Genomic DNA, 19,756 nt, shown 5'->3' with positions numbered 1-19,756 from the left:
AAGCTCTTTTTGCTGACGTCCTCCTGCTTCATCATCTCTCTCATCATTCACCAGCCTTACTTTGGATACTGAAATCCATGTATTTGCCTTCTGCTCCACTAAATACCATGTATTTACCTGCTGATGGCCACAGCTCGATGCAGTACCATTATAAATCTCCAAAACATTGTGCTTCAAGGCAATAGAAACTCATCAGCTGCCAGCAGAATGATGCTATTTATCAGCTAAATAAACACCACTTTGGCTGCCAGGATTTGCTTTGGTCCAGTCAATGCCCTAACTTTAATCTGACCCTTGCCAAGCACCTAAATCTCTTTCCTTGCTAACTATGGTTAAGATCTCCATCAAGGGGAGTTTTTAGAAAGCGATTAATATTTATATTTAAAAGAAAGAGGTGCATCCTGCATGGGGTTAACCCCAGAACCAAGCGAGGGTTTTTGTTCAGGATCCAATATATCCCATATCCTACAGAGTGAGTATGCCAGAATCAGTTAAAAATAGCCTCCTCCATTCATTAGCGTCAGCAGATGGCCATTAATCTTCCTGAAAGTATTGATTCAAACTACTCGTCTCCACTTTCAAGGCCCTTCACAGAGTCCCCTCTGCCCATCTATCATCCCTCCTTACACAGCTGAAAAGGTGGCTGGCTTTGGGACAAGTGGGTGACAGTAACAAACCAGCCTCCTCCCTCACACGCTGCCCCTCACGTCTGGAGGGAGCTGTACACAGCGCCAGCAAAGCTCTTCCATTTGTCTCCTTTAAAAGCTTTCCTCAAACTTCCCTTTGCCATTCCAGGGTCACCCACTGGTGTGATGGCACTGGAGCCTCTCCAGGGCACGACCTTGCCAAGGGCCATGTTGACACTGTGTGTTTCTCCATCCCCAGCATCTGTCTGTGCCAAACTGCAATGTTCTGTCTCCTTGACTCAAAGAGCTGGAATGCAAACTCTCTGAGCTATGCCCTGCAGAGCATTTCCCAGCACAGCATTGCAGTGTAGGCAGGTAATAAGAAGCAAATCTTGGCTCAGGAGGTCAAGAACTGGAAGATTCATCAGAAAAAAAAGGTGCACAGTACCAAAACCTCACAGACTAGTGTAAAGCAAAATCAGTAAACCAGCATGGCAAGTTTTCGCTTGGCTGCAATTTAACCCCTGCATGTCAGCCCAGTGCTGCAACTCAAATAATGCCTGACCTTCCCTGAGACTTGCTACCAAAAATATATTTCATCTGGTTCTTGAATGCCACTCTTTGAGTGTCATCACTGCAGTTCCCTGTGCATCAGTGCTGCTGTCACCCACAGCAGACAACCCCATGTAATTCCTGAGCCACTTGGCATAAACCTTGCCATAGCATATTTGATGATTAACACTTTTACTTTTAGAATTGATGTTCTGCTGTTTGCTCCAAACCCAAAGATTCACTGTGGTTCCTTTCACCCCTAGATCAGCAAATTTAGCTAATATATATATGTTCCTTCTGCCATAGATCTTCCTTCAAGATCTGTCCAAAGCCATGGGGATTTTCCCGGAGGAAATATTGAAGATACCAGAGGCTCTCACCAAGAAGATGTATCTAAGACATCAACAAATGTATTTTCCATTCTTTCCCAACCCCAAATTCCAAGACAAGATATTACATTCCTTCTGGAAAGAAACCCCCCAGTCATTCACATTCCATCCATTACATCAGAAAGGAAGACTTTCCAAGGACTTCAGACATCACCAGAAAAACAACCTGACATGGAGTTCACAGCACCTGAGAAACAACCTTTTGTGGAGAAAAGAAGTGACACACTGACACCCCTTCTGCATGAGGAGCCAGAGCCCAGAGCCCCAGCTGTCAGTGTGACCTCCCACCCCCCTCCCCATTTAAACCAGCACAAAGAAACTACAGCACAGCCTGTTCCTCCTCATCCCAACACAAACTCAGGTTCATTCTCTGCAAGGGCACAGACTCATTCCAGGCATGGTTACTCTGCCAGGAGATGGCCCAGTCGAGTTGCAGCCTTGAGGATCAAATCAGCCCAGGGTTTCCCAACAGAGCAGCCCAGAGCATCTCCTTTGGCCACGCACGTCCCCTCCCCTCACCGTTTGTCAGGTCCTTCCCTTGATGTTGCATCCCAGAGTGTTGGGTCTGCTCCCAGAGAAAGGCTTCCAGCACCCACCACAGCAGCCAGGAAGTTGTTCAGCAGAGCAAGAGGTGCTGTGGAGCTGCCAAAACCCAGCAGTGGGGAGCACCACAAAGGGGTGTGTGCTGACCTGCCGTGTTTCACCGGTGTGCAGTGTGAGCCAGCTGGAGATGGAGGGGTTAAATGTGGGCCTTGTCCCCCTGGATACAGCGGGGATGGAATTACATGTGAAGGTAAGGGAGAAAACCCTCTTTAAAATGCTCTTATAACTCCAAGTCTCATAATTCTATATTGTTATGATTCAGGACAAGTCATGTAATGACACGTAGAACTCCAATTTCTTCAGAGAGTTTATAGCAAAGTTTATTGAAAGACAGATTCTTTTATACAGTGTTTGGGTACAATGAATAGGATTGGTCCTTTAGGGCACCACCTTTTTGTAAACATCTCTACCAGTAAGCAAGTTGTGAAAACATCAGGTGTCAGGAGGAGGAGATCTACAAGATTGTTTTGGGTTCCTCCTTATGATTTCCCAGGCCAGACTGAGAGAGTTCTGTCCTTGGTTTTCCCACAGGCTTCAAGGCACTGCCTGGAGCCTAAGAATCCATATTCTGACTGCTATCAGTTCCCACAAATTCTATAAAATAATTTTTTTAAAATTATAAATCTGGAGATTTTTTGTGGCTGGGACCATTCTGTTTTCAAAACAAATTATATTTCAAAGTAATAAATAAAACCTATAACTTTGAAACAGCTCTTTCTGCTTACAAAAATGACCTATTTATTTGATACCATCTAATCTATTAAAGCCAGGGACAGATTGTGATCTTGCTTAATGCCAGACTCTTTCTACTAAAGACATCACATTCAGAACCATAAAAAAATTCTGTGAGAAAGAGTAAAATTGATTCTGGATACAACACATTCTAGGAAAAACTAATTTTTCTAATATCTTAAAAATTACTTGTAAATATCTAGCTAATACCTTAAATATGAAACTGAACTTGCCATCTGAAATGTATAGCACCAGAAGGGTTTTCACAATATATTGAGTTATTTATTGGGCACCTGAGAATCCCTCCATAAAACAGTAGGATTATGCACTTTGTTCAAGCAATGAATTCCCTGACTTTGCTATCATTAATCACACCTTTTGCTGGCATCCCTCTGATAAGCTGATATCTTAACTGGCCTTCCACCACAAAAAGCAAAATATTTGTATCATTCATTCCTCTCTCTTTCTTGCCTGGTCTCTCATCCTTCATGCACAGAGCTGTGAGCGCTGTTGGAGATGTAGTACAAAATGTACAAGGAAAGGTTACTATAATCTTTTTTGCCTATTTTCACATTTCTGAAATGCCCCTCCTAAAGGATTTAGAGTTACTTGGCACAAAGGTTTCTTGTCTTTAATTTCTGTTTTATACCTAGAGGTGGAAAGGCACCAAGGTTCTGGTACTGGGAATTACAAAGCAAGTCTGGCCACAGAAAGGCCTCTCCTCAAAGACCACACCTTTGTCTATATGAATATTTACATTATGGACACAAGGCTGCTGTGTGTTTAGTAGAGCCATCAGTATAGTCCTTAAAACATAAATCTACCTTAAAATGTAAATCTGCCTCTGCCTTTTACTTGTGAGATGTTTTCTTCAGTTCCTGGTATTACTGAAAATCTCCCTGGAGAGTCCTTAGGATGAAATACTTTATTACCAACATCATTCTGCATCTCAGGGCTTGATGACACGATGTACAAACATCCTTTTTTTGTCTCTTGTCACTGACCATGACACCTGACTCAATAATTAGCCTGTCCCTTCCCTTTTCTTCTCCATCCTGAGCCCCCCTGCACACCTGCACCTGGAGCAGAGCCAGTGCTCTGAACAGCACCCATTGTACCTCCAGCCGTGGGTGTCTCTTCCCATGTCAGATGAAGGCAATTCATCATGACAAATGAGGTTGAAAAATGAGGGTAATTTCTTGGATTAAGGCCTGTCATAACCTCAGCTATCAGCACCTTGTGATGCCCACACTACATCAACTCCCCTCAAGACAGTAGTGGCCTCTGAGAACAGGAGGCACAAATATGGGGCAAAAAAATCAAAGCTTAGAGGAGACCAACATTTGCAAAATCTCCAGGCTTCAACCTAACATCCTTGGCAATTGAGCAGAAATGTCAAGAGCCTCAGACACAATTGATAGTTGTCACCATCTTATTTCATATCAAAATTCGAGATAAAAGAACCAGCCTGCTGATAGCAAGTTTTAATACCTTTGGATCTTGAGGGGATGCGACCTTTGTTTAATAAGAATGTCTGAAAACAATCTAAAATAAGGAGTACTTTAAGTATACAATTTATTTTTTTCCAAATGTGCAGATTTGAAACCAGGCTTGGAGGACTAGTAGGAAAAAAACATAAGCAGCATCCTGAGAACTTATTTCTTTCCTAAAGTATATCATAACATATTTTGTATCTTTAATATTATGATCCCTCTGGACAAGGCCCTCAGTCTCCCTGTCACAGTTCAGCTGGAAGTCCTCTCCCTCTGCTGTGTCACCCTGCACTGGGGGTCACAGACTCACAGGACCACAGGATGGAAGAAACCCCTGGGGACCATCAGGTGTAACCTCCTGCCTTCCCTTGGAAGAACACAGCCAAATGTCAATGTGTTTGGCTCATATTCAGACATCTAAACTGAGATATTTTCAGACCATTTTAGCAATTTCCATTTGGATCACTCCCTTTGCTACTGACATCTGCGTTGTCTGTCAGAAGCAGAACCCTGCTTTTGCTCCTCCTGCTTTGCTGTAATAAGAATTACAGATTATTTTCCTTCTGTCAGCAGCTACGTACTCTGCAGGTGATGGGAGATGAAACAGCTCCTCAAGGCTCTACAGCTCTTTCTCCTTCCTGCACAAAGGCAATGAAACCTTTTATTAGTAGCCTAATGTTAAGACTTCCCAGGCAAACAGACCAGCTTTAAAACTTCATTTCAGAGCAGTGTTTTGGAGACAGTCAGCATCACCTATAGAAAAATAAAAAATAAGTAGGGGAGGTAAGGCCTGCTGTAGCCCACTGGATTTCCCCACATTTTACTCCTGCAGAAGATCCTCTTTGGCATTTATGGAGTGAGCTTAGCCAAGCATTCCTCCAGTGATCAGGGAGGTTGCTAAATATCTAATTTTCACTCTGAGTGCTGTTTCCAAGGATATATGCAGTAAAAACCAGTGCATTGTCACAGTCTCCTTCTAGCAGTTTTTGGGACAGCACGAATCACCTGCCAAAGAGCACAGCAAGAGTGTCAGAGCACGAGCAGAGCTTTACACATTTCAGTTCCCTGTGCCAGCTGAATAAAAACCTCGCCCTGTAATAATGCAGAACGAGCCCAAACAGGATTGCCATCAGAGCATTTCTGACATTTTGTCTGCTGTGTTATAAGTGGCGCCTGTGCTGCAGTGATTTGTAACATTTGGGGCTGACACTCTGAGACATTTGTTAGTGTTGGTAGTCACCCTAGAGCAGCTCCTTGTCACCCTGCCTCTGTTCCTCACTCTACCAAGGTGCACAGGTCATCGCATTTGCAAAGATGCCTCATCCACTGGGCAAGGAAAAGGGGAAAATGCTGTAATTTCTCTGGGCTCAGCTCATTCCCCAGAGTCTGTGCACATGGCACTGCCTGAGAGCAGCTGTTGTACTCCTGGAGCTCCTTAAGGTGCCCTAAGGTGGAACATTTCCTTTCCATTTGATAACAGGATTGAATTTCATTAAAATTTCTGCTTTGGGTGTCATTGTTGGACTTCTTTCTGAGAGAGCTACACCTGAAAACTGATGAAACATAAGAATTTAAACCAAATTTCTGCTCGTCCTTTTTTGTTTGTTTTTTGGGGGGGGTTTTTGGGGGGTTTTTTGGGTTGGGTTTTTTTTTTTTTTGGTTGGTTGGTTGGTTGGTTCTTTGGGGTTTTGTTTTGTTTTGTTTTGTTTTGTTTCCCTGACTCCAAGCTCCTTTGATAGGGAGTGTTTGGTCACTAAAACTGTACATTAAAAAATCAGTCTCCATTTCATAGAATACAGACAATTATTTAAAACTATTTTGGATTAGGTTGACAGTTAAGGACTGGTATCTTTCTAGTATTTCAGCATCATAAAAGAGGCTCAGCATTCCTGTGAAAGATAAAGTTGTAATACTTCAGAAAATTATTTTTAAGAGGGTGAAGTCAGTAAATATCTGGAATATTTTATTGGCTTTGTACAGTATTTTCTAAGAGAAGGGGAAGTCTAGAGTAGTGGGAAGTCTAGAACAGTGGGAGTCATGTTTTCTGCTCAAGAGTTAAAAGCACAGCATTGCCTTGACATTACAAAACCACTTTTCAAACCAAATAATTTTCAAAATTACAGGAGAGATGGGGTGGTTGAGAAAGCATTATGACTTCACCATGTACATTTTATATCCAAAACGATCTATCATATCAAACCAAAAGTCCTTTCCCTATCTCCAAGAGCTGTCAATTGCATTTGCCTGGCAATATGTGGAAGAGATGTAGGGATCCTGTTTGGAATAGTTACTCAGAAGTTACGGATCCTGTGTTCCAAAACACCAAGGTGTTGCCTTGGAACTTTATCCCATTCACCCTTTCCAGCTCACATCTGATTTCACAGTTTTCTACCCTAAAGTCATATTTTTCCCAAGGACATCATATATTCACTTGTTGTTTGTACAAAAGCTCTTCTATAACTTTGTTCATTTATCCTTGCCTCTTTTTCTGCATCTTTTCCACTTTTATTGTAGTTTCTCTGAGCTGAAGGATCAGACCTGCCCATGGTATTTAAGATGGAGTTCACCACAGCTACAGGCCATAATGAAGTCTGGCATTTTGTGCTCTGCTCCTTTCTTAACAATTCCTACCACTTTATTTGGGGGTTTTTTTTGTTGGTTTTTTTTTTTTTTTTTTGGCTGCAGATGAGCATTCCACTGACATTTCACAAAACAAAATGCATTGGTACAACCTAACCAGCACTGGTGTCTGCATTTGTATTCCCAATTTATTCAGTCAAGTTTCTCTTGTTATTATTCCAGTTGCTATGATGGACATTTCTCTCACAAGCAGGCTCCAGACTGCTGGACTATTTAAATATGCAATGAGTTAATTTAATTGCAGTAACACATGCTTTAATCCTATGCTCCATTTCATTTATTTGTGTATCTTACGTGCAAAAGAAACGCTTCAGTCCACAGCTTTCCAAAAGAAAAAAACAACAACCTGGGAACTTTCTTTTCCTTTTTTTTCGCCCCTCCCTTGTTCTGAGCACATTAAAACTCCATCTGCACATTAGGAAGTTAAGTAAATGTATCTTTGAAAGGAAATAAATAATGTACAATGAAACGAGGTAGAGTACGCTTCCCTTCAATGAAGTCTGTCCTGATCTGACTTTGCTTTGTGCAAAATTCTGAGCAGGCAAAGCTCTCACAGCTCCAAGCCTGGCTTTGTTTGCACAGACCCAGGGCCTCACGTGGGGATGGCACAGGGAGTTACTCACTGTGGAGATGCCAAGCAATAACTCTGTCCTGGAAGACATTTGCTGATTAGGCTATGGAAAATCAGGGAAACAGCACAGCGTATGGTATTCCTGAGTGCCCCTGAAGTTATTGCAGAGAAACTTATAAAAACTGTATGATCTCATTTTAATGGAAAATAGAAGTTTGGGGATATTTCCCAAAAAGCCTTTTCAAAGAAAACAATAATGCACTTCTCCATTTCCACCTCCAGATTTTAAATTGTAAACATAAACATACGTACACTTGACAGCAAGATTGACCATTTGCAGCAATGTTTTCCTCTTTGCTGTTATTTTTTCCTATCCAAAAACGCTTAGTATAAAGACATTGAAATACCTTTCTACAATTTAGCAAATGCTCATGGAAAAAAAATATTCATTTCAAAAGATGAAAGATAGAAGTTTGGGAAAAAGAATTTGACATAAGCAGTATATTTCTATTACAGTGGGAAATGTCTTTTAAGTGAATATTACTCTCACGGAGGAGCCAGTGTTCAGTTTTTATCTTCTGCTATTCACCAGTAATAGAACAGTTTTAAACATTTTCCTATTAAATGTCACCGTAAGAGCTAAATGTTTTAATATCCCAAATACCATGTTCTTTTCTGACAGTTCAGATGCATCTCAGAATGTGCAAAGGCCAGATGGAAAGTGTTCTATTCACACGGACACACTTTAAGTGCTGCACACAAACCACGCTGAAATAAAGCGTAATATGCTTGAATGTCACCGTGCTTGGCACAGCACTCAGGCACCTGGAGGCTTTATGCAACCATCATCCTACAGGAAAGGCAATCACATTTAATGTACTTTAAAAAGAGTGGTACATTTCCCCCCAAGGTTTTGTAAACCCCTTTCCTCCACACAGGCATTATTAACCAATTCTTCTATGCTTTTAGTTTCTAATTGCAAAGAAATTGCAAGACCAGGTGGCTCCAAGGACCATCCAGCCTGGGCTTGGACACTTCCAAGGATGGAGAAGCCACAGTTTCTAAGGGCAGCCTGTGCCAATGTCTTCTTTTCTTCAGAGCTAATAATTTCTTCCTAATACCCTATCTAAACTATCTATATTTATTTAGTTGTCCAGGGAAAGATGATTTGGGTTTATCCCTTCTTTTATTTTTTTATTTTTTTTTTATTCCACAGATATATACTTGGAATTTCAGCCAAGCATATGTTGATTTGCAAATGTCTAAACCTTATAGCCCAATCGAAACTAAATTTAGCTTAATGACATTCTCAGCATATACATTATGGGTCTAAAATACACCTTGTAACTTTTCTATTCTCAGGAAGGTCAAATCCTAAAGTTATATAACAGAGCACTGAAAATTTCACTGTTAAATACCAAATACATTTCTTCAATGCTGTTTGTGTCAAAATGGTTTATTTAAAAGCACCTTCTTGGAGTTTGTCTTTTTCACTGCAATTGGAAATTGTGTGAGGGCTTTCATTAATTTTTTTGGATGGCAAAGTTCATATTCCATAGTTTGGTGACAACCACAAGAGGTGAGGAGCTCTTCAACACAATAATTGCATTTAAATTATGTGGCTCCCCGAGAATTAGTCCTTCATTTAGCTTTCCATTTCCATAGCCCATTTTCCAGCTTTAAGAACAAAATGTGGTGCATTAAGGTTCTCTCCCCTTGTAACAATATTTAAAATGAAAGATGCTTTGTTTCAGGTCTCGTTAGCTTCATTTTGCTTTTTCCTTGGGATAACCTTGCTTAGCTTCATATCCTTCATAAAAGACAGAACTCTGCCAGTGAAGTGAGCCAAAGTACAACATTTTTCTCTGTATTCACTTCCCACACAAAAGGGAAGATATTTTTCATTCTGCTATGTGAGGTGTCTTTTTTTTTCCAGAGGCATGAGGTGCCTCTGGCACTCATTTCTTGCTCCGCTTCTTCCACAGAGCTTCTCCTTTGAGGGTCAGTGGCCATCCTGTCCCTTCTGTGACTGTTTTGTCCCTTCAGTGATCATCTTGTCCCTTCAATGATCTTGCTCCTCCTCTTTTGAGTTTGCCATATGCAATTACCTCTTATTAGAGGGTTACAAACAGAATTGTCAGGTACCTGCCTAAGACCTTGGGTTTAACGGTCCAAAATTTCCAGGCTACCTGTAAAATAAAGCTTTTAGATTCAAAATTATCAACACTTGAAAACCAAGCATGCCTTCAGCAAGTAGGCTGTTTCAGGAGCTGCAGTCCTTTCCACACTCATCCTCTTTCTCCCACAGAATTACATTGCATACTGCAACAAGTCAAGAAATCTTTATCTAATTTGCTGCTTTGTCTGCAGCACTCATGTTACTCATTAAATATTAACATTTTTGCTTAAATGTTTGCCTTTTTGCTGACAAATCCACAAACAACTCTTTTCTATAAGGAACACTTAATCCCTGCCTTATTGTGAGTTCTGACACCTGTTAAGGCTTACTGACCATCCACAAGGCAGATTTGTAGAGATGGAAGGGCAAGATTTTGAGTTGTAGCTGCATTTGGACTTCATCCATCACCAGCCTCCAAAATATCTACTTTAAAATGTGCATGCTCAGAAGTTAAATATGATTATGTTAAAACCATTCCCTTGCAGACTTTATGCAGCTGCTCATTAGTGCTGTATTGCTAATGTGATACCCACTGCTATCCTGCAGTGTTTTCCTCAGCCAAATTACTCACTGGATTAATAAAATGGGATGGGGAAAGAAGTAACCTGTGCTGTGCTGGTAACCAGGGGGAATGTGATATTTGAAGTGTATTTTTTTGCTCATGTTTCACCCTTGCAGCGCAGTGTGAGCCACCCTGTGAGCACGGAGGAACTTGTCTGCCTCACAACACCTGCTCCTGTGCATATGGATTTGTAGGGCCTCGGTGTGAAACAAGTATGTATGAACTCACTCAGGCTTTCTTCATTACATATTTCAATTAGCAGGAAATTGCAAGAGAAAAAAATAAAAAAGCACCTTTTTTTTCTCCCCCCCCCCCCCCATATTTCCCCTTAAAGTGATTATTGAATACAAAGGATAACACCTTGAAGTAACACAGTAGGTATTTCTGAGCATATATTTACCAGCAGCATTGTTGTATTATGTAAAAAATATGCACACCTAAATCAACGTTTTCTTTGTAAAATTGCTTCTTGGAAAACAAACAGAAAAAAAAAAAAAGAAGGAAAAAAAAAAGGTGCATGTTATTTATAGTAATATTTATGAAATCTAATATTGTGAGTGAATGTAGTAATGCTAATTTTGAGAACACAATATACCAGCAATACCTATTAGGAGTAATGCTATTCTGCAATACAAGTATAAAAAGAGGTTCAGTACAGAAAATATCTGAAAATCAGCCTTCAAAGCCTTCTATATCAGCAAAACATGTGCACCTCCATCATTACTGACCTCACTGCTTATTTAAACATCAGGTTGCCCTTGAGATGAATATAATTTTATCTATGAAGCTGAGGAGCTGGAATACTTAAAAAGCAAAGAATTTCAGGTGCATGCCTTCTAACAGAGAAAGCAAATCAAGGAAAGGGACAGATCACCCTCAGTTTACCTCCTGGACTAACACTATCAGTTATTGGCTGTAATAGGGTAACTTTAGGATCTGCAGTGGTATTAGTGATGAGAGATTTTTATCTTTTATGTGTTTTCCAGTGGTGTGCAGCAGGCACTGTCACAACGGGGGGGTGTGTGTGTCACCAGATGAGTGCCAGTGCAGGCAGGGATGGAGCAGCCCCTCTTGTGAGACAGGTGAGTGCTTGGCAATGACTGAGCCTGCCCTGTGCCTCCCAAAATCCCTGTGGTTCCCCCACACCCCAGTGCTCAGACTGGGAATTGCTGCTTAAAGAATTAAAGCCTAAGAAGAGGAGACCAAGTGCAGGGCAAAACCTCAGAAGGCCTTGAGTTTATGTAAGCATTCAGAAATTTAGATGTTTATGTAAGTATTCAGAAGTTCAGATGTTTATGTAAGTATTCCTAAGTTTAGATGTTTACCTAAATCTCAGGGGTTTATAGAGGGAACCTACAAACGGAATCTTTTTGCAGCTTTTTAAGCCTGTGTGATTCTGGAGCTAATTCTCAGCATGCTGTGCTGCCAGAATTCACACTGCTCCTCCTGCCTGCATCTCTCACTTGCAGAGCACCTACAAAAAGCATCCACAGGAGTGTGGGAGCTCAGGAAAAAAGCCACCTCCACCCAGCAGTACAAAATGACAAGGTGTGGACTGGAACTAGAGACTTATTTCTAGTCAGGGCTCAGAACACCCTCTCAGGATCAAAGTCCTAGAAGCTGGGGTAGATATTTTCTCCAAAGGCACAGGAATTACAGCGCTCACCTGGGACAAGGCATGCAAAATAGTGAAATATTAAAAGATGAGGACTACCTGAATTAGTGCCAGACCTCAAGGCTCCAGAGGCAGTCTGCCTCTGCCACGGTGAATATTAAATGACTGAGACACCTTCAGCCTACATTACCTTTCCTGGAAGGTGAGAGATGTCATTTTAACCTCCATCTCTTGGAGATTGCTCTTCCTGTAAGTGTTAAAATGACAGACCCACTGAGGACACATAAATCAGACCAGCTGTGAAATGCCTGGGATTGTCACTGCTCTTCTAGTTCCCACTAACTCTGCTTTTCCTTCTCAAAGAGTTCTGCAATTTTATTTTGGGGTGGCTTTAAACAAAACCATCACAAGAGAAGGACAGAAAACAAGCAACAGTAGCAGTAACTTCCAGAGCAGAATTACTGCAGCAGGATTTTTCTTTGTCTGCTGACAGCTTTGGTGAAAGGCTGCCAGACTCACCTCTCTGGCACTGTTTCATGTGCACTGCACAGAATATTTTGTTGGCACTGATGGGGTTTCCCACCTCAAGTGTTATGATAGGAATCTCAGGAAGAATGTAGGTATAAAAATGAAAAATAAGTGGAGTTTACTATTGGAAATATAAATACTAACAGACTGACAAGATTATGGACATCTATGAACTAGCTAGGACAATGAGAGGACTAAACAAAATTCCTCTTGAACAATTAATTAAATTCATTTAAACTTAATAAGTGACTGCTCCTTAGTCAGAAAATCCTCTCATCTAGACTACGATTTCACTTTTTTTTTCTCTTTCCAAATTGACATTTTATTTCTTCTTTAGTTCGTCTGAAACATTTTAGTGACCCTTAATTTATTTAAGCTTAAATGCATTTAATTTATTTAATGGGCTATTCTGCATGATTTTGGAAGGGAACAGAAGGAAAAAAGCTGGTTTAAAGTGTCACTCTGCTTTACAATGAAAACTTCATCAGATTCCTTATTCTTCTCACACTGACTTCCCATCTAAATCAATTTGAATTTCAAATAGTGTGGTTGCTTTTTTTTTTAACAGTCTGGTACTTGCCACATGGAAATATGCAAGACAGCTTTTAATTCCTAATGCCTGTTGTATCATCTAGAGTAATAACAGATACATAAAGAGGCAAAGGGAGCCCAGCCAGTGGCTTTGTTGGTGATGAATGAGCCAATGTGTTGTGGGAACTGGCATTTAAATGAGGCAGAACAAACAGGTTTTTGGGTGCACACCTATTCAAGTCCACGGAAATGCCACAATGCTCTGCTGAATGCAGACAAAGCAGCAAACAATTAATATCTCGTCTCCAGGTTATCCAGGGTGTATTTTATTTGACTGCATTTACTACCTTGGGATCATGCTTGGTGAGAGTACTGGAATGGAAATAAATGAACTGTGCAAATCAAAGGAATACATCTGAAATAAATTAAATTATTACATTAAATTACAGTCTATTTCATCTCCCAAGCTATGCTAAAGCACCACTGAAATGCTCCCAGTGTGTCGACCGTGGATAAATGTTGCAGCACAACTGACCTGCAAGGCTTGCATTAAACTTTTCACAGTATCACTAGAAATATTAATTCTTATGACAAGTAAAAGAGTGCCTACTCTAAAAAAGTTCATTATCAGAGATTCATACACCTCTCTTCTATTCCCATCCAGCTGTGTGCAATCCTGTGTGCCTGAATGGAGGAGTCTGTGTACGGCCAAATATGTGCTCGTGTCCTTCTGGATTCTATGGGCCACAGTGCCAGAGAGGTAAGGAAGTTCTATTTATCATCTTGATAAAGGGCCCAGGCTCAAAATATAAATATCACCTACAACATTACCTACTCCCACATGAAATATATCCAGAGACTCTCCCTGTCATAACCACATGGGCTCCTTTGTTGTTGTAGTCTGTCATAAATCCACATTTTATTGTTCCTGATGGTATTGGGAAGAAGTAAGAACTTATTGGCAATGCCATTAATGGTAACTAAATAATTACTCTAAAACTACCTGAGTCAGTGACATCATTAATTAGGAAGTATTCAATTAAATGTTAAAGCATGGCAGTACTTTGTTCACTTTGGTGCCCTGTGGTGTGTACTATACTGTGTTTCAGAGCCAGGTGATAATTTACCTTCAAATGGGGCTCACAATGTTCCCTACTTGACCACCCTAAAGTGATGTGAATGGGTGACTTCTGTAGGACTTCATCAGATCCTTGCTTAAAAATCTGATCCAGTATCATTCTGATTGGGCAGGACTTGATTGTGAATCCCTGTCCTGGCTCTAGACTGAGGCTAACATTATCCTGGGCTTCTCACTCTCTCTGTGCTGCAGAAGTCAAATTAAATAATCCTTTAGTGACTCAGTATCTCAGGCAGAACATACAAGAAAGTGAACTGAGGGCCCAAGGAGCTGGAAGATCCCTGTGCTAAGACCACTTGCTTTTCTTTTTTCAATATGTAATATTTCAATATATAGTAGGATCTAGTAACTCCTCCTGAATCTGGGAATATAAATGCACTTTTATTACCAAAACTAGTGCAATATTAAAAGTTTTCTGCTCTTACTCTCTCTCTTTTGTTTCCCTGGGCCTCCAAGATGAATGTGATCCTGATGTATGTTTTTTGCAAGTGAATGATTCACACAGAAAAATCTAATTGCAAATGGAGCTTGCTGGAAACTCTTTGGTTTTGTGATGTTGGGGGTGAAGGAGAGAGTGAAAATGATACAGACTGTAACTTGATGGTCTTGTTCTTGAACACAGGAGGTGATTTTCATCATCTAGGTGATGAAATTTAATCAAAAATTTGAAATTTTTGCTCTCAAGTGTTTTCTGGTTTAGACAGAGCTAAAACTTGAAAATAAGTATCCGCATTCATGGATCTGGAATTGATAAGAGGATATAATGGAATGATGCTGAAAGAAATCAAAGCCCTTCCTTCTGCCTCTTTGAGAAAGAGGGAAGAAACAGAACCAAGGCCAAGCTAGCAAATATCAAACACTGATCTATACTTCATGGGGAGAAGCCCTTGAGGAAGCCCTTTGACTTAAAAATCTGACATCATTGGGAATATTCTGACTGCAAATATCTAAGACACCCTTGGGTACTAGGAATCATATCCCACATTTTTTTCCACAAACAACACAGAATCAGAGTTTCCATCCAGGCAAATCAACTGCCCAAATCACCTTTTAGGGAGACACCCTCCCTAACCCAACTAAAAAAAATACCTCTGTGAGCTGCTCTCCCATCAGAGGCTCCTAAATAAGGAGCCTGTGTTTTGGCAATGTGGATCCCCCATGTGATTTTGGCTCACAGAACGTTTCCTCTCCTTTCCCCAGCTGTTTGCATTCCCCCCTGTAAGAACGGTGGTCTCTGTGTCCGCACCAACGTCTGCTCCTGTGCCCAGGGCTACACTGGAAGGAGGTGCCAGAAAAGTGAGTTACACATTTCCCTTTATTTTCCAACAGTTCTCTGACTCCTAAACATCTTTTCTCCTTTTTGTGCATGTTCCACAGAACACTTAGCCTGTGTTTATGCTGGGATCAACTATATTTCTATCAGAGCCCATAAAGCTCTAGGTTATACCCAAAACCAACTTGTTAATTAGAACAAGTCGAGTTGAAGTTGGGAGGAGAACATTTGGCTGGAATCGTCTCTAAATATTTCAAGCGTTCAAAATGAGTAACATTCATATTTGGAGATTAATTAATTATTTTGCATGGAAGATTTTTTTTTGGGGAAAAAAATTAAAGCCAAAGGCCAAGAAGCTGACTAAGATCCTTAAAAATATTAGAACCTCATAGTTCCAGCTTAATTAAAGTAATTGGTTAACAGCACTTCATCCTTGAATTTTTTCTTGTCACTGAAAACTCCCTTTTCACGTTACCATCAGTATTAATATTTGATTCCTCAATTCTTCTGGGAAAATAGGTTATTTTGGCACTTTTACAGACTCAATTGATCAACAATGTTTGTCAGCCAGGGAGTTTAGGATGTGTACGTGAAAACTTTTTTTAAAAAAATATTATTTCTTAATCAGTTTGAAATTGGCAAGAGGGGAGCTGTGAAAACAACCGTTCTTGGCAGGAAGAATCTGTACATTTCCAGAGCATTTTATGTCTCTCACACACAGAGGAAAAAAAAAAAAAAAAGCCAGTAAAAAATTCCCTGCAGCAACAAAAGCCCTCTCATTCCCCACACTGCCACTCTCCCCTCCTTCAGCAGGGAGGGTCGTGACGCACAGTGCACAATTGAATAGTCTGTTCTGGCAGGAATGTGCTGGAGGGAGAAAAAAGGAGGAAAAAACCTTATGTTTGGCATCCTGTTTTTGAGGTTAGAGAACATTAGAAAAGTGCTGTTTCCAGCTTTAAACACCCTGCCACATCTCCAGGCAGATCAAAGGGAAGCGCGCTGATGATGATTGCAGTCTAGCAAAGCACTCCCTGGAATCCTCCAAACTCCACCAACTCACAGCAGGTTTCCTTCCACTTTCCAAAAGTTTCTCAGGTTTTGTTGTCTGTCTTGGGATAATCTTTTGCAAAAGTGTTTTTTTGAGATGATGAAAACATTTCTGTTCCCTCTGATCCAAGGCTTCATTCTATTTCAATAACTGCTATATTGCCTGGTTTATTTAGTTTAGTGTTATAAAAACTTAAATAAAGGGCCTATGAGTGTGATGAATGAAGAGAAAATTAAGTGGAAGGAAAGCACTACTTTTTGCTGATTCTTACTGGCCACTGACTGCTAATTGGTGAAAAATGTTGAGTAATGTTTCTTTTTCCTTGCCTAAAATCAAGAGCATATGGGACAAGTATCAAGATCTGTCAAAAGAAGTTGATAATTCACAAGATTTTATAACAAGCAGTTTCTCTTAGAGCTGTATGTCTTCTTATTGTTGTTGCATAGAATAACTTCCCTCTCCTCTGGCAGAGGTTCCAGATTTTGCAGCTCCTCTGGAGCAGAAGCCTGCAGGGCACAGCAGAAGTCAGTCTCAGCTGACCTTTGCAAACTTTCCTCCACATAAAATGGAGAAAACCAATGTTCCCAGCAGTGGGAGGCTGCTCTCTGTCCCATAAACCTCTCAGAGTTCAAATGCAGAACACATCTCACCCCTTTTTTAGATATGATTTCATATCATTTTGCATCAGGCATGGACTAGATTGGGGAATTAGATAGTGTGTGTGGCATACACTGAAAGGCTCAAAGTGTAAACACATGTTCCTAACTCACAAAGACAAATAAAAAAGAGGAGGATAAAACCCCAATGTGCAGAATTCCCATCACCCAACTCATTTTTTTCTCAAACAAAACATGTAAAAACTACCATATTTTCCATTTAAAATTCCAAAACCAGCTAAGTATCATGCAGCTCAGACCGCAGTGTCACTAGCACTAAACATATCTGTATTTATACATCTATCAAGTTAATTTTGATAATCCTGAGGCCACCTGGGGTAGCTGACTGTGCAGAGGTGAGACAACCCCATGGTCTGTGTGCCTGAGTGCTCAGAAATCCAGCTGGGAATGCAGTGCTTCTGCTGACCTTCCTGGGAAAGGTATATGGCAAGAAGGAATCAGAGAATACCAGTAGATTTTTGCTTTACAGAGCATTTTTTTCTAGATTTGAGCATATTTTCTGTCAGACTTTAAGGACTCCGTGTAAGGTATCTGAGCTCTGAGTTGTACAGGACATTTCAGCTTCAGCTGTAAAATCCACGCAAAGAATGAAGAAAAAAATACACATACCATGATAGCAAAGCTGTGATCACGCGTGAAGTTTACTGGAAGTTTAACACTGCATCATCTCCCATTTCCACATCACCAGGACAATGTCAGAGATGGCTAAAGGTGAACCTGTGGTCCAAATCACAGCTCAGGGGTGTCCCCTGTTGCTGCCAGGTGACCCCACACTGAGAAATGTATGGGTGGCTAAGCCACAATGATGAATGCAACAATTCTGAGAAAAAAAAAAATCCTTTTGAAGGATTTTATCTTTATCTTAATTGTTCTTTGCACTCCGAATATGAAATTGCTGTGTCCTTATGTACTTTTACATTTCCAGTAGTTTCAAACACCTCTGACAGCAAATCAGCTTTACTATGTACTTACACTGAGTCTATAATCTTAGAAATTTGGGGTGGGTTATTACCTGACTAATAAAACCTATCAAGAAAGAGTGAGTGAGCTTAATACTAATGCAGAAAAATTGGCATTTTATTCAAGTTGTCATTGTTTGATACATTGATATTGTTTCCACTGCTTTTAGACATTTCTCTATCCTTCTTAACAACAAACCTGCATGGACAGAGAAAGGAAAGCTTCTATTTAATTTTGGCAGCTTTAGGTTCTCAATTGAAGGAGATAATTAAAACTAAAAGCCACACAACCCATCAAAGACGGGTTATTTTTAAAATGAACCCAAACAGGCTATTGGGTTTTTTTTTTTTTAATACATAGAACCATGGCTTAGGATTTTCACTTTCATCCCTGTACAGTTTGGAATTTCTGCCTTATGATTTTCAGTTTCATCCCTGTACAGTTTGGAATTTCTAAGACTGTCTGCATGACAGCAAAAAATGTCCAGGACAGAGTGGTGGCACCACGTCTTTTCTATTCAGGCTCGCTCTGTTTGCCTCCTGAGTGCATGAAGAAAGACATTCAGCCTGAAAGTTTGTGGTTTGTATCTAAATAAACATCACTCCAGAAGCCCAAAAAGTGTAAATCAGCGAGGTGTGATTGGCTGCCAGCTGCAATAAGGGCCTGGTGATTATGCAAAGCAGACACCCACACCCTGGGCACACGGGTGGCAGCACTGACAGGGAAATGTGTGGTTGTGCCTCAGCAATCTCCAACCTCCCATCCTCACTTGAGAAGGATTGTTTCCAGTATAATCAGTCTTGGTGAGAGGGAAGAGGCAAATGCTGGCAGCACCTCAAAATAAAATATATTTCTGGATCAACTTTGCATCCAACAAACGCACTCGGGCGCTAAAGAAAAATTGTTTGTGCAGTGGTTTGAATTCCCTTTTGACAAACACAGCTTTAAAAATGCTGGGATGTCACTGCTTTTCGGGAGGCTTTAAAGCAGGGTTCTGACTGATATTTACTGCATCCTTACAAAAATTATAAACAAAGACAACACAGTAGGTTTCCTTTATTTACTAGGTGGATTTTCATAGGACTTCTCTACAAACAACCTTTAAAAATGAAAGCCCATAAAAGCTGAGTTTTCTTAGGAAAGGTTGGAATGAAGAGGAGGGGAGAAGAAGAGGGATTCGTGGGATCACATTTATCTTTTCCTCTGCTGTCTGCTTCCTGTGAGTGCATCTCTGAGCAAAAAAAAAGCGAGCCACAGCTCCCTCTGGAGCTCATCAGCCAGCAGAGGTCACGGGAAAGCAGCATCCTCCTCCTGCCTTTTCCAGGCACACCTGGAGCCTGAGCTCAGCCCCACTTTTGGCACTACCCCATGGCCATGAAATACAGACAGAGACCTGGGGCTTGGTCCCCATTTAAAACTGAGAACAAGTTTCTGTGTGCATCTGTTTCGTTCTGCCGGGCTCAATCCTGACGGCTTTGCATCACATAAATCATCACACTGACACTGGGGCTTTGCAGATTGGATTGGAGTTAGGAGATAACTATTTCTCCATTTCAGTAATTCCTGCAGCCAGGATTTATAGCCAATTCACAGTGTGTAATATAACTCACAGTCATTCCTCCAGCTCTGCTTGCTGCTC

At 40.7% G+C, this 19,756-nt stretch overlaps 1 protein-coding gene across 1 annotated transcript in view; it reads left to right on the top strand.

The window, feature by feature from the left end:
* Positions 1 to 1,738: 1,738 nt before the first annotated feature.
* Positions 1,739 to 19,756, top strand: part of LOC310911419 (uncharacterized protein) — a gene marked incomplete at both ends in the record, with an annotated part of 38,368 nt that continues 20,350 nt past the window's right edge. The window contains 5 exons of the mRNA XM_083864911.1: positions 1,739 to 2,360; positions 10,464 to 10,559; positions 11,334 to 11,429; positions 13,686 to 13,781; positions 15,360 to 15,455. Of these exons, the coding sequence (XP_083721037.1) occupies positions 1,739 to 2,360; positions 10,464 to 10,559; positions 11,334 to 11,429; positions 13,686 to 13,781; positions 15,360 to 15,455 (1,006 nt within the window). The remainder of the gene's footprint in view (positions 2,361 to 10,463; positions 10,560 to 11,333; positions 11,430 to 13,685; positions 13,782 to 15,359; positions 15,456 to 19,756) is intronic.

Source organism: Zosterops lateralis, assembly GCF_965231275.1.
Source record: "Zosterops lateralis genome assembly, chromosome: 7".
Classification (NCBI taxonomy): domain Eukaryota; kingdom Metazoa; phylum Chordata; class Aves; order Passeriformes; family Zosteropidae; genus Zosterops; species Zosterops lateralis.
The sequence above is the reverse complement of the archived record's forward strand: the minus strand, read 5'-3'. Positions and strand labels throughout refer to the sequence as shown.